Raw genomic sequence first — 26,519 nt, forward strand, 5'->3', positions numbered from 1 at the left:
AAATTAATCCATTTCCGCCAGCTGGACAATTGGTACAAAAAGCGGGACAAAAGCGATTGCGCAATTAACCACGATCCATTGATTACTTGCACAAACTGAAGAGTTGGAGAAGGACAACTCGGAGGATTGAGACATAGAAACATGTATAATCGCGGTAGCAATAAAATATAATCTTTTCTAGGCTCCCTTGTCTTTCAGCATTGTTATGGTATGGCTGGTATATGGCTGGGATTATTGTTGATTCTCCCGTCGCTTTTAGTTGGCCTTTGTTGCCTATCCTTCGTCTGGTTTTGTTTCTATTTTTTTTTTTTTTTTTTTTTTTTTTTTTGCTCTTCAACCTTGCTTCTTCACCCCCTTTTTTTTGAAAAAATCTCCTGCTGAATCATTGCGATTCATTCTTATTCATAATCGCTTCATCTCCTTCGTTTTTGTTCTTTTCGTTCCTCATTCTTGTAAAAAGTAATACGTGTGTCATAAATAATTCCACAATGGCACAGAATGCTGACCATGACATGACCAGAGACCCATCTAATGTTCCACCCGTTGCTTCTCCAAGGCCTGGTGCTGTTGGAACTTTTGCAGCTACAACGTCAACTTCAGCCTCGGGCGGTGCTTACGACAATTCCTCTTCCATCACAAGTAATAGCAGTAATAACAAAGGCCCAGGTCATATAGCTGTGGGGCCTGGCTATCGTCCAGCTCTGAATGACTGGAAATTCCCAATGTCATCTCGAGTCGCCACCCCAGCAGCCATTGAGCACTATCAAGATACTACTACTACAACAGCAGCTGTAGCAACAGTAACAACAGTAGCATCATCAACCACAGCAGCAACCCTGTCCCCAGCAATTGCTCAATTGCAACAGTTTCCGCACCAGCATCAACAACAATCTTATCCATATCCATCACATCCACAACACCATCAACAACAGCCAGACTATTTCAACTATCCAATGCCCTCTTACTCTTTGACATCTCAACAAGAACTTCACCAACAGCTTCATTATCAACAGCATCAACAGCCAATATCGTACTCGACCAGCAATGCTAGTCAATTTAGAGATGGGAGTCAGACACCAAAATCTCCGTATTCTTTTATTGGATCTTCGGACGGTATATTTGCAGAGAATCAGTTTAGTCAGCAGTTAGATTCCTACAGTCAGCTGCAACAGCAACACACTCACCACAACCACAATCAGAGTCAAGACAGTGTTGGAGCAACGTCGATCGACCCACTACAAACACAACAGCAACATCAACAACAGCATCCAGGAACATCTCATCACCATCCACACCCATCTTATTTGTACCAGCTGCAGCAACATGATGCTGCTCAGCCAGGGCACATCCCTATACCCGTTCCTGATCCAGAGCTGCCACAAGAGCAGACTCAAGGCCCTGTTGCTACGTTATCACCACATCAATTACAGACCCCATCCGAGTTCGCTCTAAAGATGTTATTCACACAGTTTGTCAAAATGGCCGAGGCGAAGCTCAATGCAATGGTGCACTTACCCTTGGTAATGTCAACAAGTCTTTCAAAGGAAAAAAAAAAAAAAAAAAAAAAAAAAAAGCGAACATTAAATATGTGATCAGGATTTTTATTGATTAAGCTAAAGTCCATTTTTGTGCTCACGATCTTTTTTACGCGTCAATTTGTTTGGCTGTGCAATTCATACAAATAGCAAGATACAGAACCCGACATTCTATCACCTCTAAAGCATGGAGTCGATCCTAAGTTCGACAAGCTACTAGAGTCTCTTGGCTCTATCGCTCAACATCGACCCAAACCCGTTATCGACTGTGTAATGTTGTGGCGCAAAGGCAAGATCGAATCTTCAGATGACCCTTCGATCAAATCAACTTCGTATGTTGACTACACGAGTTTGAAGGTTTTCGACTCAAGTACTTTACGTTAAACGCGAACAACATGCATCTTTATCTGTAACACTTTTCATTCCTTAGCTGCTAATCAAAGTCCCTTGTATTAAATATGGCTTGTTCACTCTCTATTAGAGGAGAATGGTCTGTAAACTTTAAATTTAGAGATCCAAAGACGGTCATCAAGGAGCGAAAGTCTGTATGTAACCAAAATAAACAAAGGATGATCTTGGAGTTCAATTGTTGAATATAGTATATCAGTATTTTCACAACCGCAAGTACTGATGCACTTCAATAAATTGTAGGTTGTGTCGTTGTTCATCATGTCGCGTTCTTTGATTGAGATCGTGCGTCAGGTGCAAAAGGACTCCTTACCGGATGAACTCGGTTCACGCTTAGAAGAAACCATTTTTAGTCAACTGGAAAATGTGGATCCGTAAGTCCAAACAAAATACGATTCGTGATACCATGTATTGTATTCCAACCATATACTTCACGGCATCAGTCGTGAGCATAAAGAACCTATCTAACTCAGTCGTTCATGAAATTAGTGAATTCATTCAGCGATCATCAAATAGGATGGCCAATATGAATGTCTTGGTGGAGCTCATGGGATCACTTTCAAATGTACGATTTGCAACTGTGAGTGATCGATTTATTGCAGAACTCGAGAAATACAAAACTGGAGTACCCGTAAAAGACAAGGAACGGGAGCAACGCATGGAAATGTTGATTCGAGGAATGCGATATTTGAACCTGAAGGTACTTGTTTCATCTCTGATTTATTATCATTGTCGTACAGGAATAAATAGGCAAAGGGGCTTGGTGTAACGAGGACGAGGTTGTATCACAATCACACATTCGAGGTCCGGTAAACTCGTAGCCATTTTTTAACCCCCTTGTTTTTCATGCCTCAATATCTCTGTAGCTGTATCCTATGTCCTCCTTCGAAGAAACAGCAGATTTTTTGCAGAGCTGTGCAAGATTTTTCAAAATGGCTAGAGGCATTAGGATAAAGCACGCTTATGCAGAGCTTTTTGTCCAACTTTTGACGCCCATCGCAAAGGTTCGTGCATGAAAACATCACCTTGCACTCTGTCCTCAATTTATTTCATTGAACTAACTTGCATAAGCGCCCATCCGCGTAATCTTTTTGTTCAATAATTAGGTGGCGCTAGCAGAAGTTAATCACCCAAACTGGTCCAAAACTGTAGAACTTATATACCCAAAGGCTCGCAAAATGACCAACAAACCAAGACATGTCCAAGTGGCCCTCCCTCTCGTCACCATATTACTCTGTGTTAGTAAGAAGGACTTTTTCATCAAGCACTGGCTCTCCGTATTTGAATCCTGTCGTGAGAAATTCAAAGATAAGGCAATGCGACAGATAGCTCTCAATTGCGCCTCTCAACTGCTCTGGGTGTATTTGTATCGCTGTTCGGATGCAACAGGAGGCACATTTAGGACATTGGACACGATAGTTAGAGCGCTGTTCCCCCCTAATCGAAAGTCGTCTGGTATGGTGGAGGGCACCTTGGGCCATTTTGTCCGGATCGTTCACTATATAGGATCACGCCACGCTGATTATGCCACACGGTCAATTATATTTTTGTTACTAAACCTGGAAAATTTGTCAAATGTCATCTTTACAAATTTGACGATGGATATGATCTCACCAGAGCGGATGACGATTGCTGTGAGGTCTTTTATGCTTATTTTGGCAGATCTGGATAAAGGAGGGAGTAGTCATTCACCGCCGTTCCCGACAGCCAATGATGCTGTCAATGTGATTTCAGATTCACCCACGTCATCTGATCTGATGGAGCCTGGTGTTATCAATCGTGCGGGCATGAGGGATACGTATGATCAAATGACAGCTGTCCTCGGAAAGATTGCTATTGTTTGCGACCGCAACTATGGCCATACCTTAATTTTGGACGAAAAGTATACAACAGCACGGAGCATGTTTTCTGCAGCGGCCCTTAAGGCAACGGCTACAGGCGATGGCGCTGCCTCCATTGTCCATCAGTATTCTACATTAGCAGTATCATTCTCGAAAGAGAAGCAGGTTTATTTTGATTTAATGGCCGCTTGGGTATCGTGTCTCCCACGCTGTATGCCTTCGGGAATTCCTCTTGTGAAATTGGTTGAAATGCTTTCGAGATATACTGCCCATGTGGATCCTGAGCTTCGGAAAGCATCGGCCGCTGCTCTGGTTCGTATTGCAAAACAATGTAACTCCCAGGTGGTCGTAGCTGGATATTCAGAGTTTGTTTGCACGGTTGAGGATCGCCTCTCGGAACTATTGGCTGGACTTAGTTTACCAGGCTCTAATACTCCAGTAGAGACTGGATTGCTGGGAATCTACATTCAGATCCTGGAGGCATGGATTCAAGACACGACTAATAGGAAGCGTAAAGAGCAAGAGGAGCAACAACAGCAAGAGCAGCAGCAAGGCCAAGATACTGTCTCTCCAGGAGCTCTAGCTAGTCCTACAACATCAACAGAAGGATCACGATCATTCCCTTCCCATGTACCTGAAGTGAGCTTAGCAGCACAGTTACAGACAACTGAGGAGAATGGACTACTGTTCCTCTGCAACCAATCACCTGTAATTCGACAGTACGCCATCTCCATCCTAAAGATAGCAGCTTTCTTTGACCGAGCAGAAGCTCAGAATCTTGCTCCTAGCGGCGAACTCAAGGAGGCTGTCATGCCAGCAAGTGTTTCTGTGCGACCACGGATAGAAGTAACTAGGATATATCATTTGCTCCAGAATGCTGTCCAGGAATTACTTCAGGTTGACGAATACGGCAATGCTCTCAAGGATTGCCCACTGGCGCTCTTTGAATTAATCCGCCTGCAAATCCATCATCAAAAAGGCTCCAGCGAAGTGTTTTCATTGCTAGCAGCGAGTGAACACGTGGTGGATATTGGTATCTGGCGCTTTTGTTTTCCACTTTTGATCGCTAAGATATTCCAACACTTCCCCAGTCTTTGTGAGCCTTGTCTCGACATGGTGAGCAAGCGTTTAATGCAACTTTACCCAGCTATCGTCACGACGACGGATCTTGCTCTCAACAGCACGTTAGCATCCAAATTTTCAATCAAGACTACACAGGTGGCTACGGATGAGATGGTGGAGCAGTGGCGGACGTATCTCATCTATGTTTGCTCTACCATGGTCCGACATGAGCACCCATCGCCAGTCGCTCCTGGACATGGGCGCAAGAAATCTGCACCAACGGAGAAAATCACATGTGCGCGAGATCTCTTCAGGCTAACTCTCCCACTATTAAGCAGCGATCGCCATTCGATCCGAGAATCAGTCGTGGCTTCACTGGGAAGGATCAATGTAAATCTATACAAAGCGCTCTTAGAAGACATTCAACCACTGCTTCATTCTGTCCATGATGAATTTCGGTCCAAGAGTGGAGGGAGCAGCATCAAACCGCCTTATCAGGGCAAACGCAACAAGAAAGTGGACCGACTACGGGCAGAGATTGCTCATATTCTGGATCTTACTGCGCCACTGTTGAGGAAGCCCGCCTTGGTCCATGACGAACATGTTACAACAATTTTGAAAGGCTATGTTCGGGAAACATTGCTCTTCCTCCTGGATACAGAAGTAAAGCACGAATGGGAGTTTGTGAAGCTTCGAACACACTTTTGTGGATTTATCTGTCATCTGTACAATGGAATTTCCCTGGGCGGCAACACAGAGGCCATTATCACTTTTGACTGGAGGCTGGCACTATTTAAGCTATTTGAGGAGTGGAGTGGCCATGGTGGGCATCATTTGAGTCGTGAAGATCATAGCCAGCAACATCATAGTCAACAAGTTCAACATCAACATCCGCCATCGTCACAACAGCAGCAGCAATATCAACAAACTCATCATCACTACAACCCAAAGTCGTTTTGGTTTAATTTGGATCTCAACAATGAAACGCAGATGGCAGAAAAATCTCAGATGGAACTAGCTGCACTTCGAGCCATGGCGTCACTCTGCCAAGGACCCATTAATCCGCCGGCAGGGGCCCAAAAGCCCGGTAGACAGGCCTTCTTCAACATTGAGGAGATATTTGGATGGATCGAGAGCGTCTACCGCAGCCCGGAGGATCGCTTACAAGCAATTGCACAGTAAGTGTTAAAGTTTGTCCTAAGTTGGCTCAACGATATTGATAATATGGCCTGACTTTCTACTTATTAATTTTTTTTTTTTTTTTTTTTTTTTTTTTCCTGGTCATTTACAGAAACGCGCTCGAAGCTTTACTGATTCACAACCAGGACAGAAGTGAACTATTGGAAGATGCTCTTCACCAGTGCTATGCTGGAGATATGTCACAAAAATTTATTCAAGGGCATTTCACAGCACTGGCCGACATTGTTCTCAGGATTGAATCTTATCCATGCCAGATTAACCAGATGCTCTGCCTTGCGCTGTTCAAGTGTGGTGACTCCAATATCCAAATACGTACTTTGGCTATCAAACTTTTAAAAGTCATAGAAGCCCGCTACTTCCCGGAGACCTGTGCGGGTGAATATGAGATTGGGATTGTCAACAAATTGCCAACTATCTATCGTCAGGCTCAATATGTGTTATCAGCGCGGCTGGCTCAGGATCGACCAGAACAAACATACCTGTTGTTGTCGGAAGCTATGATGCGGTTTGATTTGGTCCAACCACTCTGGCGCGGCGAAATGCTCTACTATATTGCACCATGGCTCGGCAATGTAGAATTAGTAGTGGATGGAGAAGAAGAGCTGAGCATGACATCATTTGTGATCCTAACAAACTTGTTTTACCTGACTGTCAAATATGGAGACGACCATGTCAAAGAAATAGAGAATTTGTGGGTCCAGTTGGTGGCAGGAGATAACTTCGCCAACATTCGGCCTATTATCGTTTTTTTACTTGATTTGGGTCTTGAGAAAAGGAATCCCGAGTTTGTACACCCAGCCAAGAAGGTGATTGTATTCCTTGGACGAACCTCGGCTTGTTCTCGAATGGTTGATATTCTGATAAGCGAAATTTCGCCCAAGGCTATGGTGCCCAAGTTGAAGCAAGATCGCAGCCAAGCTCAGCCGCCACTTGTATCATCAGAGTTTTATCTGGCTAATCTGGACAGTTTGATGAACGGAATGGAGAAGAGACCGGCATTTTCGCGAGGCCAGCTTGCTACGGTGCTATTGGTAGATCTCGCGGTAGAAGCAGGAGCAGAGCTAAGACGTCATCTACCATTGTTACTGCAGGCGCTCTTTGTCCAGCTAGATCATTATACAGCTTTAATTTGCGATCAGACTCGATCTCTCCTTGTGCATTTGATCCATTCCATCATTATCCGAGAGTCTCGGAGCCTGGAGATCATTGATCAATCGACTGAACTAGTTGAATTTTTGAACACAAAGGAAGGAAAGTCTTTATGGGCATATGACGACATCATCTCACTCAACAACACTCGTGAATCACTTGAGCTCGAGAGTTTAGTCTACCGATCTGTTCAAGTTTTCCAGGCGTCTGAAGTCGAGATCCGTCAACAATGGGGAGAGACAGCACTTCAGTGGGCCACTGCCTGCCCTGTACGTCATATCGCTTGCAGATCCTTTCAGATCTTCCGGGCCTTGGCGCCAAGTTTTAACCAGCATATGCTCGCAGATATGTTAGCTCGATTGTCAAACACAATTGGAGACAAGAGTCAAGAGATTCAGGCTTTTGCGATGGAGATATTGATCTCATTGCAATCGATCATTGAATCATTCGATACTGCGAGAATGATGCAGTTCCCGCAGGTATTTTGGGCTTCGATCGCCTGCTTGTACACGGGACATGACCAAGAATACCTGGAAGGGCTTAAGATTCTGGATATTGTCACTACGCGACTGGATCTAATGGACCCGCAGACGCTAGAGTTTTTACTATCGTATTTCCCAGAACATTGGGACAGTGCATTCATGGGGATCCAACCACTCCTGTTGAAGGGACTTCGGTCGACATTGACGGAGCAAATCTCGCTGCGGCTATTAAGGCGGTTGATGTTTGTAGGCGAGAATGCATTAATCGACCCATCATACCACAGATCTGTATTCCTATTTCTTGGGATTCTGCCCAAGTTAGCAGAGGGATTAGAAACCAAAGATGTGAACGAGGATTGTCTCCAGTGGGCCAGAGACGTTGGAGCGATGGCAGAGAGAGATGGGTACCACAATATTTCACGTTTATTAGTGGTGTATTCTAAGCAAAGATTCCGGACCAAAGAAGACTTTTGGCGACAGATAGCAGTATTGATGCAAAATTTATTCATCCCCGAGTTGCAAGCCGAAATGATCTTGTTTTTCATGCGACTGCTCTATAATAGCCATCCAATGTACAAGCACAAGGCACTGAAATGTCTCAAGATGCTCTTACCATTAGTCGAGACTAAGCGAACCGAGTTTTTGGAAATTGGTCCCGAGTTGGTGATGCCACTCCTCCGATTGCTCCTTCAGACAGATTATGCGACCGAAGCACTCGAGGTTTTGGATGCAGTCATGAATTTGACAGAGCAATCTACAGAAATGTTCAAGATCCGAGTACCTTTAGATGTGCAGAGTCCAGGACCAGCACTAAATTTTGAAGATATGACCAAGGGTGTTCTAGGTGGAGGCACCGGACTGGAAAGACGATCAGCCATGATGTCCGCAGACCCTTATTACTGGTCCACATCCGCTACATTGTCTGCAGAGGATGCTACTTCACGTAGAGAAAACTTTTGGCAGATGACTCGGGCGAATGTGAACGCTGTGGTGCTGACATGCACAGGCACCGGATACTGGGGAACGGATGTAGAGCTGCTGGCGGAGCATGAGATGATGAATTATGGCCTTCCCATGGGTATAGCCGGAGGATATCCTGGATACGGTCATCAGGCATTGAATTTTGTGGATTTGGATGGCATGCACATTGGAACGGACGGACCAGCTGGTATTTATGGCCTTGATCGTGGCCAAGTTCAGTATGGCCATCTAGTATCTGCATTGGATGACTTGACAGAGCACTTTGCAGCGAGCGCTCGTATAGGTGACGCACGGAAGCGAGAGAGTGTCTATGTGGTTGCTGCTGCCGCCGCCGCTGCTGCTGCTGGAGATCCGTCACTGCAAAATCATTGGAACTATCGACATAGCTTGCTAATCTCAGACCCCAATACCTTAAACTTGGACGGCACTACAGTAATGGCTAGCAGCATTAATCCTTCTACTCCTGTTGGCTCTTCTACAAAGCCAGCTGGTGATGGATTAGGGTTGATTACTGGTGAAGGAGGGGGAACAAGCGGAGGTGGGGTCGGAGGAGGTATAGTCACAAGTGGTGCCTATGGACGTAGTCATCAACGGCATTCCCGTCATAGTAGCAGAGCGAGCAGAGATGACTTTGGTGGATTTTATTTACCGCCTCATGAACGAATTGCAGAAGATGATGAGGAAGAGTCTTCAGCATTGATGGCTGTCGAAATCCTAAATAAGAGTCTATCAATCAATCGGTCGTATTCTTCAATCCGATCGTCGTTCCTGATGGAGCCCTCATCCTTCAATAGTAGCAACAATAGTAGTAACGAGGGCGCCGGCGCTAGTATTGGTACTGGCGCTAATATTAGTAATGGAGACAATGCGGCAGAGGACAGTATAGGAACAATGAGTGCGATTAGCACTAACATTGATACCCATGCTAGAGAGGAGATCGATACTAGGCGTACATCACCAACGTCTCATAAGGACGAGGCTGCGAAGGCACTTGCAACCACAACCACGACTATGGCCGTGAAGACAACCGCAAACACTGCAGTGCCAACTGCAGCCGGTGGGGAGCCAACAACAGGGGCAGGCATCAATGTCACAAGAGGCCCAAATGGCCGAATGAGATTATACGCACCGGGCTTTGGTCATCGCACTCACCGATCCTCATCAGGTTCTGGTTCTGGATCTGGTTTAGGATCTGGTGGAGCAAGTGTAGCAATGACTTACCACAACGATGGTATTATTAACGGTGATGATGGTAATATAACCATGAATCTTATGTCGACAATGACGACAGCAACAAAGCCGCCTAGTTCAAGTGGCCAGCGACGTCGTGCTGGTAGCAGCAATGCAGGAAGTAATTCAAGTTCAGTGTCAGCATTTATAGCCAGTGGTATGAGTGCCAGTAGCAGTGGCACTGGTACTGGAAATTTTATTATCCGTGGACATCGTGCTCGTACCAGCTTTGACGATTTATCACTATCGTCATCAGATGATGATGACGATGATGATGAGGACTCGACTGATAGTGATGATGAGGATTATGATGGACGATTGTCGCAGCACACTATCAATCGATATGAATCCAGGCGGACGCGCGAGGATAGCTTTGCAAGCCATCGTACTGGCAGCAGTAGAACCACTAGCATTACAGGCATTACTGAAACCGAAGGTACAGCTCTAACCATGATGTCGGCAGCGACGCGTGTCAGTATGGATAGCTCGGTCAGCCAACAATCTGGATCCATGCCGCTACAGACTGGAGGGAGCGTCGAAGCAATAGGGGCAACGATGGCGATGATAGACGGAAGTGGTCGCCTGCCTACGTCACATTCAGGTTCACATGCAGGATCTCGTCCTGAGTCCAGAGCGGGTTCTCATTCAGGATCTCGGTCTAGGCCGGGATCAACATCATCCATATCTGGGATAAATTCGAATATAAACATGGATATGCACTCGAGCACGAACATGAATCCAACTACAACAAATTCAGCGACAACACGGGTGATAGATAGAATGACATCGCGGTTTGTGGGAGTGACAGGGAATGAAGGGTTCTCACAAAAATGAAGTTAGCCAATAAGACATACAAGTAGAAATGTGAAATAAATCAATCATCAAGGCTGTGATTGGGCGTAGCTCTCTTCTCCACTGAAATAGATGGTCAGTGTATGGATTGTGTCGTTATGCAAAGAGAGACAAGACAGACAAAAAGGGGTGTGAGAATGACCCTCCATTACTTCAACTTGTGTTGACTCTTAATCCGTTGATTCCTTGTTCATTCCTTTTCATTTCATTGTCAACCTCAATTGTTCATTCCCACTTTCACACACAACAAAAATCATACAATCATATTTCTTGAGGATACCACAACTGCTGTGTGCCCCACAGACACATGAAAAATAAAACCCAGACTCTGTCTTCACCACCTGACTACAATCCATATCATCCAGTTTCTACTCATAATCAAAACACTGAACCAGCCGCGCAATATGGAGACCATCTATGGCATCCAGGTAAAAAAAAAAAAAAAAAAAAAAAATCATATTTTAGCTTTTTTGTTTCTCCACGTTTAGTAAAAAAAAAAAAAAAATTGCAGTCATACTGAGCGCATCATACATGGCTCGTACAATTCACACGATTCACACGCCCATTGGTTTTGTTGAAGTCGCTTTTGGTTATTGTGCCCATTTGCCTATGAAGCTGACTGGCTTTTCTCTCTGTGACCCAACACTCCTCCTCTATCTACTTTTCTACTCGCCTGCAATAGGCAGATACTGAGACCTTACGAGAGGCCCATGAGCTTCAGAGACAACGTCTACTTGGGCAGCAACATGCTGTCACTAACGCCAGCACTATACCTGCTTCCACTCCAAAGACTGGGTTCGCTAATTTGAAAAGCCCACCGCAGCCTACACTCGTAGCTCGATCCACCTCGGCCTCTGCTCTACCTGCGAACCGAACTCTAGGACTTCCTACTAGCGGCAATAACGCAAGGACTTCAACATCGAAATCAGCTATCGACTTGGGGAAGGGCCTTACGGCGTCTACAGTCTCCGATATAGACACCGCAAGCGCTCCGGCGACCGCCAACACCGCCACTGCTGCGCCAGCAAAGACACTCCGCTCTCCATCGGAGACGACATCACCTTTTCTTCATACAATAGATCACCATCACCAAAACATGAATGCGACGGGTCAGCTTCGATCAACAACTCAGAGCCCTGCTTTTCTGTCGAAGCTTTATGACTCTGAACATCATCACTGGCTTCCTAACTCTATTCCATGGTTGGCTTTACCTGGCGCAGCGGTACCTACTACTACGGGCAACTCATTGAGCGGAACCGAAAGTTCAGGAGGAAGCATCGGTGTGAGCGCCACTGGTAGCAACACCAATACACCAGCCTTGTTTGGCCGTCATCAATCCGACACGGGTTTACCATCTTCTGAACGATCCACACCTGCGTTGGTCGGGTTTGATAAACTATCGTTATCTGATTCTGCACAGCTACAGCAACAGGAAAACCCATCCCCTTGTCCACCCCAGCTACAGCACCATCATCAACATCATCACCATTTGCTGAGCCATCAAGAGCTGGCAGCGTTGAGTCGAAATAACTCGCCCATGCCTTTAAGTGAGGCTTTACCGAATTATTTGCGAAAGAAGGCTGTAGACCCGTTCCATTCTACATCCATGGAGCGGTCTTTTTCGAACCCTGGAAATGGAGGCGCACCAGGACCCAATCCTGCGAATGTCATCCACACAGCCCCAGTTTCACCTTTTTTACTGCCTATTCCTCCGTCTACTGCTGCAGCGTCTCAAGGAGGAGGAGGAAGTGCGGTAGCTGTAAGGAGTGTAGGAAGTTCAGGGGGGCCAACAATAGGAACGGCTTCACCCTCACATTTGTTGTTCCAGTTTCCAGCCTCTGCTTCTCATCTGAACAATAGTGAAGGTTCAAGTGACCGGCCTGAGATGGAGCGGGCAAGATCAACAGGAGTGTTGCCTATATATCGACCACAACTGCCACATCGCCACTATCGTACCCATCCTGGACATGGACATCACCAAAATAACACTAGCCTTCACAAACCATCTTATGGGCCCAATTAGGGCTGCTCAACATCACGCATTAGCTTGTCTTGTGTCTATACTAGCTCATCCGCGGCTGCTTCTACTAGAGAGAAACTGGAATAGGACTTTAGGGGTGTCATAAAATGGTGATAGTTCTGAGCGCACCTAGTTCATTTTGCGTTTCGACACGAGGAGACGGTCTTAAAGGCTTTTTGTGTGCACTGAAATTATATAAAAATATGATTCAAGAGAAATATATCTTCGCTCTCAGGATTCTTTTTCTTGCTTTCATCAGAAGCTAAAGAAACTTATAATATAAAGTGAGTTCATGCTCAAGAAGTGAACTGGATAAAAAGTGGGCTTGTAGCTCATATCTACCAAAACATCCGAGAGGTATTCCACTGCGCCGCCCGTGAATGGCACTAAGTTTACATCTCTTTTAGACAGTATTCTGTGTATACAACCCAGGCTTTGCCTTTAGTTTTCTTTGAGCAGTTAGTCAGGGCCATGACTAAAAATGTCTTGCGAAAGATAAATGCCGACGTTCTGAAGGGTTGCTGATGATCATGAAACACTAATCTTACTGAGATTAATAAGCTCCCCTCCCTTGTTCGCTGTAGCAGTAGTAGCCATGGCCCTTGCTCATATACTTGTAGATTGCGAGGTCAACGGAAGTGTTTCAATGTTGGTATACGCGCTGTATTTGGCTTCAGACCATAGAATGTAAGGAACAATCCAAGTGCTATCGATAGCGTTGCCTTGTAAATTCAAGAAGGAGCGTTCAGGGTCGTTCTGTCGATAATGGTTGAGATGACCACTTTCATTCCATACGATGTTCTTCTCGAGAATGTGACATAGGTATCCTTCGTTGTAACACCCGTTGGGTTTTTCAGAATGCTTGATGATTATAAACCACACATGTCTATAAATTTTCCATGGTGCTACTCCGAGGTTTTTTCTTGTGTTGATCAAAGAATTCTATGCGAAACAACTCGCTCTTGGGGCTTCAATCACCAATAAGCTCTATTAAATGTTGAATTCGACTGTACCTTTATCGCAGCAAGTGAGAATTCCAGTCGGCTCTTCGGACGTTCTTCAAGGAACATGAAAATATGTGGTGAGGGCAATAAACAGATCATCGGTTATGAGCGGCGTCTGTAAGACAAATTCCTTTCAGGATGGCGGGAGAGAATCCTCGTGTCACACATCCTCTTCAATGAACTGCCAATTCTTATTACTATTATTATGCTTTCTGTCAAAGCAGACTTTCTGTTATTCCAAAAGCCATGATCAATACATTGGTTGAGCTGGCTCAAGGATTGAGTGGCGTAATAACCCAGGTCGCCTCCATGTGGCACTTCCTGGATTGTCTGCTCATATATACATGGTGAATCTATTATTACCATCGCCACCACCAGTACTCAACAGCTTATTTTATGTGTTGTCTGTCATTAGTAATTTGCTTGGAATAATACAGCGCGTTCGCCATGGATGATTGGCATTGCTTTTCTCGTTTATGTCTCTATCTTTCTGTTATGCACAAAGGCATATAACAGGGCTAACCGGGATGTTCTCTTTGGGAAGGGACATCAACCTCTTACTTTCCTTTTGCATTCATACTTTGCCATTGTATCCTAATTTTACTTGTTACTTGCTCTCATTCTCATCGTCGTTATTATTCTCTTAAATGTCTAAAAAAAAAAAAAAAAAAAAAAAAAAAAAGCCACCAACAACGGAAAACTAGGAAACTGGGCGGATTGGGCGTAAAGAAAACTGGTCCATGTTCTCTTTTTTCCCCTGGCTTTAAATGTCCGTCCATTACGAAGAGTTATGAAAACTGTTCAATCCAGATTATTTAATTGCATGCGTCGAGAGAAGAGAAGGTGCTTCATGGACTAACTGCTGCTGCTTTGCAACAGACCACTACAAAAGATAGAACCGTGAGAGCGAAAAACAATCTTTTATTTATTATATATCCGGGACTTGGTCTTGAAACATTAAAAAAAAAAAAGGTATATAAACGCTGCAATTGTAGACAAACATTACCAATGCTCTTATTGGTCTTCTCTTAATGAACCTCTCTCTTCTTCTCTTCTAGTTTTTCTTTTTCTTTTAGTTTATTTCATTTTGCCATTTGGCTACAAGTGATCTTTCTCTTCCCCTTCCTCCTTTAACATCCTTCAAGAAATATGTGTCAGAAGGCAGATCAGTCTGACCAGCTACAGGCACGGACTCTACCCAATTACACTCCTAACCCTATATCATCCCCATCAACACTCACATCCCCTGTAGCGCCTTCTGTGAACAACGTCGCTTCTACACTATCCTCCTCAATTCCCAAGCGGAACTCCATGTCTATCTCTATCGCTTCTTCAGAACCCAATACTCTTTCAGAAAAAGATAAATCACTCACACCCTCAATAAATGCAGACAATAACACTATTAGCAATCGAAACGAAAAAACAAAAGAACAGGGGACGTTTCTGACTCGGCACTCTTGGCTGATGGGTTGGAACCACGAGGATTGGTGGCCATGCTGGATCGGACTGTTCCTTTTTGGTATGGTTGCTATCGCGGTCCATAAGGGTCTTGAGCCTGCCCACTTTGCGCTCTGGTCTTCTAATCCCTTTGACTCGCTTCATGGGAAAGAAAACTACGAGCTCCTAGTTTTATTTCCGCTTCAGGGGATGCTAGTCTGGTTGGCGTTGTGGGCGATCAAAGCCAAGGCTTTCAGAGACTTTTGGAAGGGTTACTTGGTTGTTTATTCACTCAGTTTCTTAAGTAAATGGCTCGCAGCCCAAAAAAACATCAAAAGCGCTAGTCTGGGGGACTCCATTTGGGCCATTTTATTTGGGGCAGCCCTCAGGAATATGATAGCAGGGTCCCCACAGCCTGATGGTCGCTCCAAGCCTTTACCTCCTTGGTTAAAGGTCGCACAGCAGACAGAACTCTACATTGCAACTTCATTGGTTTTACTATGGTAGGTATATACTTTCCAAAGAGAAGGAGAAAGAAAAAAAGGAGACGTGTGATAGATTGTTATCATCTCTCTCCTGGAGATTTCTAGACGCCCAATGCTTTCAAATGGACGTTCACAGAGGAGTGCTTGGGAAAAAAAAAAATAATTAACGCCCCCCTTTCCCCCAATCGATTTTAAACACATCAATGTTTGTCCGTGTCCCTATTCATTTTGCCATTTTGCCAAAGAAAAGAGTGTGTGTCTGTTTTGTTTGTAATACTAGAGTTTGTGTTGTTTGCATGCAATAGTTTGATGGCATCATCTGGTGTCATCAACTTTATTTGTTACAATCAAAGTCAGAAAATATTTTTCCAATGAAGTTTAGCTCGCTCACACAACAACTTTTATAAAATGTTCTAGCATCGACTTCAACGTTCTCAAACCTCTAGCTCCACGCGCGTTCTTTGTCTCATGGATTGATACCCCTCTTCTGTTCGTCATTGTTGCCGTACTTGGTGCAAGCTGGCTCAAGATTGACCTTCAGACTTCCATGATCATGTCAGGTGCAACCTTCATTTGTGGATCCTCAGCTGCCCTCGCTCTCGCTGCTTCATTGGGTGCAGGTAGTAAGGCCGATCTGCCAATTGCCATCATTTCTGTTTTTACTATCCCTTCTATCATTGCGTTGCCCTATATCGCGAAGGCTATAGGTCTCAGTCCTCAAGTCTCTGGAGCTTGGTTCGGAGGATGTGTGGATTCCACAGGAGCTGTGATTGCTGCTTCCACTATTTACGATAACGCAACTGCCATTGAAACCTCGGCGGTGGTCAAAATGGTACAGAACGTACTCATTGGTCCTATATCTGTTGGCGTTGCTGCTGCTTGGGCTAAGCGCGAAGAACGCCGCAAGCGGGAGCTGCACAGCACATTTGAGGATATTGCGTTCCGTGCCAAGTCGGAACTTCAACCTGTGCCTTACAGAACACTTCTTTGGAGCCGATTCCCCAAGTTTGTGCTGGGCTTTATCATGACTGCCATCCTATTCAACACAGCTGTCCCATCTGAAGAGAGAGAGGCTGTCAACAAGTTCTCGTTTATGGTGGGTGAATGGTATTCGACCATGAGTTTTGTCAGTATTGGGCTCGGTCTGCAGTTCCAAGAGCTAAGACGAGAAGCGAGACTGTTGCTCATGCTAACAGCGTTATATGCTTTAGCACAGTTGGTGGATATCTTGAGTACCTTGGGGCTCGCCTACGTTGCCTTTGAGCTCTTTTGAAGTGGAAGCGACACTATCCTTTTACCATTTGTATATGTATCAATAATCTTCTTTTCTTTGTTATCATTATCAACTCTACTCCCATTAACCCTAATACTATCAGCCTAAGCTTTATTCATTATACGAAGATATAATATCAATATATGCTTATAAAGTCTGTAAACCTGAACATATACTCCTGTCGCCCGTATTTTAGAAAACATGAGAATTAGACATAATTTGCGTTTTACATTTTATGTCTGGTATTTTGAGGTGTAGCAAAAAAAAAAAAAAAGTGTCCACTACCGACAATGCAGACTTTTCGGCAGGCAGCGTCGATCCTAGGTAACAATTATAAAAGTAATGTTTCTTGCAGTTGATAAAATTATGAACCTCCGCCTATCTTCTTAATTTGAAAACATAATACAGTCCTATTATATAATACTGCTTGATTATTTGAACAGAGTCGCTGATGCAACTTGTGAGATCAACAGACAAATACCATTATGATTTTTCAATCTAATCAAACGCTTTTATCGCCATCACTCCATTCTCTGCTGCCACTAAAGCTAAAAGCATGGCTTCCAATTGAAATCAAGCTGATGGGAAACATGTTGGGGGTCGGCACCAAGGTCTTGGGCTCATGGCCTACGGCCTTTCGGCTAGCTCACCAAGTGGCACTTAAACTCCCAAATGTTGAAATCAATCAGGTAGAGCATTTGTATTCTCCTACGGCTCTGTGGACCCTTTCAAAAACAATGTCAATATAACAGTGTTGAGACAACATAACGTGTCGCAAATACATTAACTACTATTTCTCTTTTTATGATGATGGTGGGTCACTGTGTCGCTTCGACGGAAAGTCTATTTTGAATTGTGGTGTATTAACGCCAATAGTAGAAGTATTAACGGTAGCAGTATCAGCACCACAATCCGTCTTTGTAGGCGCTCCATCTATTTCATGCTGCTTATGAAAGAATCGAACTCAAAGATATTATCAGGGTTGCCTATCTTACCCTATAAAACCTCTCTATTAATGGCACCGCGGCCTACACGTGAGAATCAGTCGAATTCCGCTACCATTGCATCAACTTCTTCAAGATTATGGGAGTTTATTGCAAAATGAGGTTATCACTGGCTTGATTGCCTTCGGTACTCTTACTATGGTTATTTTATGCTATTACTTCTTCTTTGAGCTCTATCGACGGCGCAAGTGAGCGAGACAGGAGTATCAAGGTCGAAGATCCGCTTTAACATCATCATCATCACCGTCATCACCATCATACCAATCAAATATGATGATGCTAAGGCCTTGGCAAAGAAAGATAAAGCAACCTCAGAAACCAATAGGGATTTCAGCACCCATTTTATATTCAATACCGCCATGGGGTGTTCCTCCGCCGCTACCATCAAAATCATCACTAAAGGAATCTCATCAGTTAATGCTGGGTTTCGGACACCAAAGAGATATCATTAGTTACAGTAATAGCAATGCCGTCGCGCTAGGTATAGAGCCCTATAACGGATCTGAAAGATCCTCAAGTGTCTCTAGAGCTCTACCGAGTTTTTGTGCTCTTCCCCCACCTCGCGATGCACTTCATATATACTTGAGGACACCTTCTGTCTATGAAATAATGCCTGTGCCGATTGTGCCGTCCGCATTTATGCGACCAAAGAGCACCACAAGGTGCATCCCTTACAAAAGCTTGTCGTCAGCAGATCTTGATTTGTGTCAAAGAGAATGCTGTACCGCTCAACAACGTAGGAATAACAAGCACAACTATACCCATTATAATGACTATGATGGCGATGAAGAACCATGGCTCTCGTCAAGTCCATCCCATCATGATAAAATTTAAGAATATTCTCCTCTTACCAGTTACTCATGTCAGGAGTATCTTGTGCGGAGTCAAACTTTCAATTTGTTGGTACCAGTACATGAAGACAGTAATAATGCATCGTCAACGCCAGAGTGTTGTTACTACGGGGGTCGAGACAGGAGCTCATCGGAGATGAATGGCTCTAACTCCACTGCTGTTTCTGATGCTGATGCTGGCCGACGAGATACTATCGAAGGGAAAGGGCAAGGTCATAATCAACATTGCACATCTGGACAAATCTCAGGGTCTCAGTAAGCTGATTTGGTACATTCGTGACTGTGAACGCTCACTTTATTTCTTCGAACAAGAATAGAGCGATAAACTACTTATAGAATCTTCGAAAAAATAAGCATGTCATCCAGAAGAGGAGCACAATCACGTCAATACTATAATGAAGACGATGATGATGATGATCTCTTGAGCGGTAGCGAAGGCGAGGACGATCAAGTAGATGATAGCCAAGCTGATTCAGACGAGAATGACGATGATGACGACGGCGAGGAGGATGCATATGAGGACACTGCCAATTCTAGACGTCGTAGAAAAGTAGCCTCCTCAACCAAAAATATGAGATCGAGAGCAACGCCGTCAAGATCTTCAACGTCTTCGTCTTCTAGACTTTCTGCCAGACCCAATATGACTTCGGCGGCGAACTCTAGTTCAAAGCAACAAGGGACTAAAAAGTCTAGTACCACTTCTACTCGCGGAGGAGGAGGCTCACGAACCGCTGCTGTCGATCGGAATGCTTTTGTGACGCCATCCTCCACACGGTCTCGAAAAGCAGCTGTCAACTATGCAGAGCCAGATGAGGACGATATTGATGATGAGGAAGAGGAAGAAGAAGAAGAAGATGAAGAGGTGGAAGTAGTAGAGGAAGAAATGTTTGACGACGACAATCTTAATGATCCGGATAGTGGGCGACGAGGCAAGGATAATGGAGCACAGTCGCGATCTACAGGAGCTCGCAAACGAGGAGGTGCCGCTTCATTGGCACCAACAGCAGTATTAGATACTGGTAGAGGAGCCAGGTCGTCCCGCAGGGCAGCGACAGTAGCAGCGACAGCAGTCAATACTTCATCTCAACGCAAGCAAGTTGGCCGAATAATGTCTGGTCAAAAGCGAAGAAGTAAGTTGATTTAAAAGCATGGATGGCTAAAAGAAAAAGAAAAAAAATACTGTGATTGTCAGTTCAAACGATCAGTCTTTGGCCTTTAGTTGACTCTAAATACATTTAAAACAATTAGGATCAGCGTCATTGAGCTCCGAAGAAGAAGAAGAAGAAGAAGAAGAAGAAGAAGAAGAAGATCGTGATGTCGATGATCAGATAGAGGATGAGGAGGATCAGATGGATGTTGATATGGACGATGACGATGTAGATCCACGCAACACTCGGGATGATGACGAGGATGGATTAGATGATGAGGAAGTTGAAGTCGAGGATGAGGTTGATTTGGAGGAAGATAATGAAGAGGACGAGGACGAGGATGAAGACGAGGATGAAGATGATGTCGAAAACACTAAACCACTGTCAACCAAGCTTCTGGCGACTGGAAATATCCGCAAAGCAGGTGTTGGCGCCGCATCATCGTCTTCTGCTGCAAAGGGCAAGAAGAATGCGAACGGTGGTGCTCAAAATAATGACGATGAGGATGATGACGAAGAAGAGTTCACAGATGAAGACTTCTCAAACCCATCACTAGGTATGGCTTTTGGGGGCCAATTGACCAAGCGACAAAGATCAAAGTTAGATACACACGATGGCTCCTTAGAATTCCTTGAGCTTCCCGCCAGTAAGTCAGTCGACTCTGTCTTTCTGCTGTTTGAAGCTATAAGACATATGTCAAATACTGGTGAGCTCATTTCTTTCATTCGTTTCATTTATTAATAGCATCTTCTTCAAGGAAACGCCATCAAACTGAAGAGGAGTTGGCGCTCAAGAGGAGTGAAATCACTCGTCGACGTAAGAATCAATCCGCTCAGCGTGCCGAGCAGGATAAACTTGATACCATCAACAGATTGCTCAAAAAACAGGCTGGGAAGCGCAAGAAAGGTGCACAAGATGATGATGAAGGGGGCGAAGATACCAAAAAGAATGAGGCTGACAATGACGAAGCAACAATAACTCGAAATCGGTATATGACGCCCACAAGTTATCTAAGAGTCAGCTATCGTGTCGATGGTACTACGCTATCCATACCCGAGGAATCTTTGCAGGATGTACCTATCTGGATGCAACAAACTATCCCTCCCATCATAAAGAAAGAGGCAGAGCAACAGCAAATAGAATACAAGAATATTGAATTATTAGAGAAACCTATCATACCTTTGAAGGAGCCTGCATATCCAGCGGCACGAGGCAAGTGCTCTGTGACTGAATGTGATCAGCAATGGAAATACCGAGGAATCAAAAGCAAGAAGGTTGCATGTGGGCTTAAACACTTAAAAATGATCGAGGCAGGAGTATAATTAAACCGAGTGATTTTTGTCGAGCAGTCAAGTAGTCAAGTAGTAACCAATATAGCAGCTTTTGTAATCTTTTTGTTCTATAGACGAGCAGTTGTCATAATACATATAAACTATCACATATTCGTTGCTAACGAAAAATGTTTTATTAATGATGACCGCGTGATGGAGCATATTATTGCAAGCCGCCCTTGGTAGCCTGGGTTTGAGCCCAGAGCTGCCGTAAAGCCTCCAGTTGCTTTTCCTCCTTTTCTTTATATGCTTGCTGCTTTGCCTCTTTGAGGGCCACAGCAGCTGAACTTTGACTTGAGCCCATGGAACCTGTTGCATGTAGGCCCTCCGAGCCACCATGTCTCCTTGTCTCTCTTGCTTCTCTCCGTCGCCTTTCTGCTGCCAACATGGATTTATAATCATCGCCCGTGCCCATCAGGTCCTGTTCTGACAATTCTACATCAGGTGAACGCTCACGTTTATGATAGGCATTTTGAGCACGTCTCTTCTCTAACATTGCCTCCCGACCAGTTGCTTTGGGGATCAGTTCCTCCATGACTACCTCCTTTTCTTTCCGATAAGCGCGCTGTTCCGCACGATATTTTCGACGGTTAAACTCGTCTTGCTCCTCCTTTTCAGCAACTAATCAAAAGATGAAACCAGTCGGGTAATTCATAAATATATTAAAAATATAAAAAATATAAAAAATAAAAAATAAAAATCAGTATATATTATCAGAACATATCTTTTATGCCCTCTATTTATCCATTTACAAACCTACTTTCGTCTCCAGTTAAAGGTCTTCTAGATGTAGGGATAGAAGTAGAAGGCGGTAATGCCGGACCGAGTACTCGTTTTGGTGTATTGCTTGAGTCTAAAGCTGTAGACTTGCCAGTCAACCGATTCACTTCCTGAGCAAATCTTGTGTTGGTCATTGTATCGATCGAATCCCGGATTGCTTCAACTTTGTTCTGATCTGCTTTGTCAATCTTTTTCGCAAAACCCCATTGATATTTTGTCAAGTCCTTGCTAGCCATTTGGGAAGACCGAATTCCTTTATAGTAACTTTCTGCATATGGGAGAACAAATAAACAAATAATAGTAAGCAAACAAATGAAAAGGTACGTTTAGTCACCCATGGCCATCCATTGATTGTTTTGGCATCACGCGACATACCATCAAGGGTAAAGTTGTTCCAGGCGCGGACGAATTTCTTAAAGTACTTCCTTGATTCATCTGCAGATAGATCCTCAAAGTACTTTTTCTTGGACTTGCGTAACCATAACCTAAATTCTGTCGATTTCGCAAAGTAATCATCCTCCGAAATTGCTATGGGCGGTTATTGTAGAAAAAAAAAAAAAAAAAGATATGAAAACGTTAGCAAGACGTTGAAATGATAAATGAAAATAAAGCATCAATAACCATAATGAAAAAAAAGATCAGTGAAAAAAATAAATAAAAAATCTTCAAGCATTACTCTGAATCATCGATTTCGCTTTCTTAACCAATTCGTCATCCTCACTCTCGCTATCTGTTGCGCTGTTAGTCCGTGAATCTGACCCTGAGCTAGAGCTCTCCTCTTCACTGTCATCAGATTCATGACGTCTCGAAGATTTTCGATGGTCTCTTTTCCTGTCCTTGTCCTTGTCTCTGTCTTTCTTTTTGTCTTTTTCGTCCTTATGGGAGCTCTTTCGAGAATTACGATCGCGATCACGTTCATGTTCGCGTCCATCTTTGCTCGTTCTATAAGTTCTTTCATCGTCATCCCGTGAAGATCGATGCCTCTTTGGGCTGCTATCGCGCCTACTGGAAGATCTTGCAGAGTCGTGGCGCGACGAATGCGACGAGCGGTGATTACGGCTACTTTCATTCCTGTCTTTGTCTCTGTCTTTGTCTCTGTCTTTGTCTCTGTCTTTGTCTCTGTCTTTGTCAGATCTACGATTGACATTGATTTTTTCTCTGTCGTCTGCAGGGCTCCTTTCCCTCTTTCTACTACTGTGGCCACTGTTGTGGTGATCTCGTGAAGACATGTTGAAAAAGAGTGCATGTGAAAGCATGTTGCACAGCAACTTTCTTTTCCTATTTCCATCATCACGTGATATATAGCCAAAGATAAAAAAAGTTGGGGGGGGTGCAGACACTGTCTTACTAAGAGGATTACTGTTGATTTTGTAGCTTCCTTTCTTTCTTTCTTTTTTTTTTTATTATTCTTTATTTTATTTCGTCTTTACCTTTTCAATTGCTCTTCTTTGTATTTGCCTTTGTATCTCTTCTTTTTCCTTTACGTTTTATATATATATATCAATAAGAAAGAGGTTATGGGATCTTATACCGAAAAGACATTTACTTGGTACAAAAATTTTTTTTATTCAGGGCATAATTTTTTTTCTTTTGTTCTTGAGATGAAATGAGCAACATCAATCTTTTTTTTCTGTAATGACCAACTGAGACCAGCGCTTCTATTTGTTTTCCTAAAGGCAAGAGCTGGCGAAGCACAACACAGGCGACGACTTGCTTCTCGCTGTGCGTAGCAATGTAAGTCAAAATAAAAAATGAAAATAAAAAATGTAAAATTATTCGATTTGTCTTTCATTCATTTTGGCAATCGAAGAGCAGGAGTAAGAGTAAAAAAAAACTTGTCGTTTTGGGTGGTGCTGTGTGTACATGTTCCTCTTCACACAACGGATAATGGACACAAACACACAACTCTTTTTAATCTTTTTCTCAAGGGACAATCAATGAGAACAGAGTTATTTCCCCAGTGCTTTTGAAAAAGCAAAAATGCCGAGCTTTTTTTTATTTTTTTTTTATTGTTATTGCTTATTGGATCTCTTTCTCTGTTGAGTGGGTGAAATATGTAAATGGATAGATCGATCATTCTCTTCTGTCGTATTTGTTTCTCATCCAATCTCCACAATGTCGATCTGATAAAAACAGATTCACATTTTGATTGAGTTTTTCGATATTAAATGCTAACGGACCCAAACTCACTGTTTCTACATTTTCAACTAGGTCTACGATGTTACAAAGTTCCTCAAGAGACACCCTGGTGGAGTGGACACGCTTCTCCTCGGAGCAGGCAGAGATGTGACTCCGGTGCGTTTTTTTTTTTTTTTTTTTTTTTTTTTTTTTTGGCATGGATTGCAAGCAACCACACACACGCTTTGGATTGATTATCTTTCTCGCCTTGGTTCCACATACATGCGTGTTTCTTCTGGGTCCTTTTTACACGCGCAACTGAAAAAAAAACTCCGTCCAATCAATCAAGACACAAAAAATAATACGGAATACTAATCATGCTAAAAATCACACCACACACATGCACTCATATAACCCATACACCCATCGTGCACCATGACTTAATCTCTTCATCTCTTTGTCGCTCTACTTGGGGATAACTTGGGGTAATTTTTTGTTATCTGACCCCTGACCTTTCATTGTATTCTATTCTAGGTCTTTGAAATGTATCACGAGTTTGGCGCTGTAGACTCTATCATGAAGTACGAATTGTGCCCATGCAAAAAAAAAAAAAAAAAAAAAAAAAAAAAGGACAAAGTTAACAAGAATTGCAGCCATCGCAGAAAATTCTAAAACGGAATGTTTCCCCTTCCCTTGATAATAGAAAGTACTATGTCGGCAAATTGATCACCAATGAATTGCCTATTTTCCCAGAGCCAACAGCTTTCCACAAGACAATCAAGTCAAGAGTAGAAAATTACTTTAAGAGGCAAGGCAAGGATCCAAAGGTACGTGATCTGATTTAAAAAAAATAAAATAAAATAAAAAAAAAAGCTTATTTGATTCTAATTCTAATTCTTTTTTTTTTTTTTTTTTTTTTGAATGAAAACAGAACAGACTAGAAATCTGGGGAAGATACTCTGTTATCTTTGGCGCGTTGATCGCCTCTTACTATGCACAGTTCTTTGTCCCCTTTGTGGTTGAACGTACTTGGCTCCAGGTTATCTTTGCTGTAATTCTGGGCTTTGCCTGTGCTCAAGTTGGTCTCAATCCTCTTCATGATGCCTCGCATTTTTCAGGTATTAAAAAAAAAAGCCTTTCTTGTCATACAGCTGGGCTCTATCTCAAGAATGTCAACTCTAATTGTGGTTTTCTTCTCCCCCTGTCCGTCTTGTCTTGATAGTCACCCATAACCCCACTGTCTGGAAAATCTTGGGTGCTACTCATGACTTCTTCAACGGCGCGTCATACTTGGTATGGATGTATCAGCATATGTTGGGTCACCACCCATACACCAACATCGCTGGTGCTGATCCCGATGTCTCAACGGGTGAACCTGATGTCCGTCGTATCAAGCCTCATCAGAAATGGTTCATCAACCACCTTAACCAACAATTGTTTGTTCCTCTCCTCTATGGATTGTTGGCGTTTAAGGTCAGGATCCAGGATATCAGCATTTTGTATTTTGTCAAGACTAATGATGCTATCCGTGTAAACCCTATCTCTACTTGGCATACCACCATGTTCTGGGGTGGTAAATTGTTTTTTGTGTTCTACCGCTTACTCCTGCCCATGTTCTACCTGCCTGTCAAGAAAGTCTTGGTTCTCTTTACCATCGCAGATATGGTTGCTTCTTACTGGCTAGCACTCACTTTCCAAGCCAACCATGTGGTCGAGGAAGTTGAGTGGCCTCTTCCGGATGAGAACGGAGTCATTCAGAAGGATTGGGCCGCTATGCAGGTCGAGACCACCCAGGATTATGCGCATGACTCCCATCTTTGGACTAGCATCACTGGCAGCTTGAATTATCAGGCTGTACACCATCTTTTCCCAAATGTCTCTCAGCATTACTACCCTGAAATTCTCTCCATCATCCGTCAAACTTGCACCGAGTTCAAGGTGCCCTATTTAGTCAAGGTAAGGAAAAAATGGGTTTCGTAGGGAATAATTGTGTTTGAATTATATATAAAGACTTATTGAATCTAAAACTTTTTTTTAGGATACCTTCTGGCAAGCATTCGCCTCTCATCTGGAGCATTTGCGTGTTCTTGGTCTTCGTCCCAAGGATGAATAAAATATAAACATTATTGACTTTTAATTGTAGTTCAATAAAAACTAGCACATTGCAATTAGTCGAAAAATGTTTCAGCTAAACCCTTCAATTTTGAATAAGCGCGACACGTATTTAAATTAACTCCACGAATCACTGTTACTCTGACAAGCATAATCTGTAACAGCTCTAATGTTCTAACACCAATATATACACACACATTTTTTTTAAAAAATAGT

General features: G+C 43.4%; 7 protein-coding genes across 7 annotated transcripts; 6 read left to right on the forward strand and 1 right to left on the reverse strand.

Annotated features, from left to right (window-relative positions):
- The first annotated feature begins 355 nt into the window (after nt 1-355).
- On the forward strand, nt 356-10,778 carry BCR41DRAFT_334141 (cell morphogenesis N-terminal-domain-containing protein). Its single transcript, XM_022021920.1, has 8 exons — nt 356-1,520; nt 1,686-1,867; nt 2,017-2,080; nt 2,187-2,317; nt 2,433-2,643; nt 2,810-2,947; nt 3,050-6,024; nt 6,138-10,778. Exons 1-8 carry the CDS (start codon nt 489-491, stop codon nt 10,720-10,722), a joined length of 9,318 nt encoding a protein of 3,105 aa, XP_021883367.1. The 5' UTR covers nt 356-488; the 3' UTR covers nt 10,723-10,778.
- A 129-nt stretch (nt 10,779-10,907) lies between these two features.
- BCR41DRAFT_349722 (hypothetical protein) lies at nt 10,908-13,026 on the forward strand. The gene is made up of 2 exons (XM_022023520.1): nt 10,908-11,168; nt 11,423-13,026. The coding sequence occupies exons 1-2, from the start codon at nt 11,145-11,147 to the stop codon at nt 12,761-12,763; spliced, it is 1,365 nt and encodes a 454-aa protein (XP_021883368.1). The 5' UTR covers nt 10,908-11,144; the 3' UTR covers nt 12,764-13,026.
- Nucleotides 13,027-14,779: 1,753 nt separating this feature from the next.
- BCR41DRAFT_349723 (hypothetical protein) lies at nt 14,780-17,129 on the forward strand. Its single transcript, XM_022023521.1, has 2 exons — nt 14,780-15,704; nt 16,104-17,129. The coding sequence occupies exons 1-2, from the start codon at nt 14,914-14,916 to the stop codon at nt 16,957-16,959; spliced, it is 1,647 nt and encodes a 548-aa protein (XP_021883369.1). The 5' UTR covers nt 14,780-14,913; the 3' UTR covers nt 16,960-17,129.
- Nucleotides 17,130-18,149: 1,020 nt separating this feature from the next.
- Nucleotides 18,150-18,983, forward strand: BCR41DRAFT_15637 (hypothetical protein). Its single transcript, XM_022019620.1, has one exon. It carries the CDS (start codon nt 18,234-18,236, stop codon nt 18,795-18,797), a length of 564 nt encoding a protein of 187 aa, XP_021883370.1. The 5' UTR covers nt 18,150-18,233; the 3' UTR covers nt 18,798-18,983.
- A 1,537-nt stretch (nt 18,984-20,520) lies between these two features.
- Nucleotides 20,521-21,284, forward strand: BCR41DRAFT_302666 (hypothetical protein; the record flags this gene model as incomplete). Its single annotated transcript, XM_022020682.1, has 3 exons — nt 20,521-20,608; nt 20,707-20,978; nt 21,129-21,284. The coding sequence occupies 3 exons, from the start codon at nt 20,521-20,523 to the stop codon at nt 21,282-21,284; spliced, it is 516 nt and encodes a 171-aa protein (XP_021883371.1).
- A 139-nt stretch (nt 21,285-21,423) lies between these two features.
- Nucleotides 21,424-23,303, reverse strand: BCR41DRAFT_385095 (hypothetical protein; the record flags this gene model as incomplete). The annotated part of the gene is made up of 4 exons (XM_022027637.1): nt 21,424-21,914; nt 22,054-22,341; nt 22,449-22,601; nt 22,750-23,303. Coding segments are annotated over 4 exons (1,453 nt in total), but the record flags the coding sequence as incomplete, so codon positions are not given.
- A 160-nt stretch (nt 23,304-23,463) lies between these two features.
- On the forward strand, nt 23,464-26,377 carry BCR41DRAFT_349727 (delta5 fatty acid desaturase). Its single transcript, XM_022023522.1, has 8 exons — nt 23,464-23,622; nt 23,750-23,807; nt 24,285-24,368; nt 24,726-24,772; nt 24,895-25,018; nt 25,123-25,309; nt 25,414-26,147; nt 26,230-26,377. Exons 1-8 carry the CDS (start codon nt 23,591-23,593, stop codon nt 26,302-26,304), a joined length of 1,341 nt encoding a protein of 446 aa, XP_021883373.1. The 5' UTR covers nt 23,464-23,590; the 3' UTR covers nt 26,305-26,377.
- The last annotated feature ends 142 nt before the right edge of the window (nt 26,378-26,519 follow it).

The sequence above is a fragment of the Lobosporangium transversale genome (genome assembly GCF_002105155.1).
Source record: "Lobosporangium transversale strain NRRL 3116 chromosome Unknown BCR41scaffold_10, whole genome shotgun sequence".
In the NCBI taxonomy this organism is placed as follows: Eukaryota; Fungi; Mortierellomycota; class Mortierellomycetes; order Mortierellales; family Mortierellaceae; genus Lobosporangium; species Lobosporangium transversale.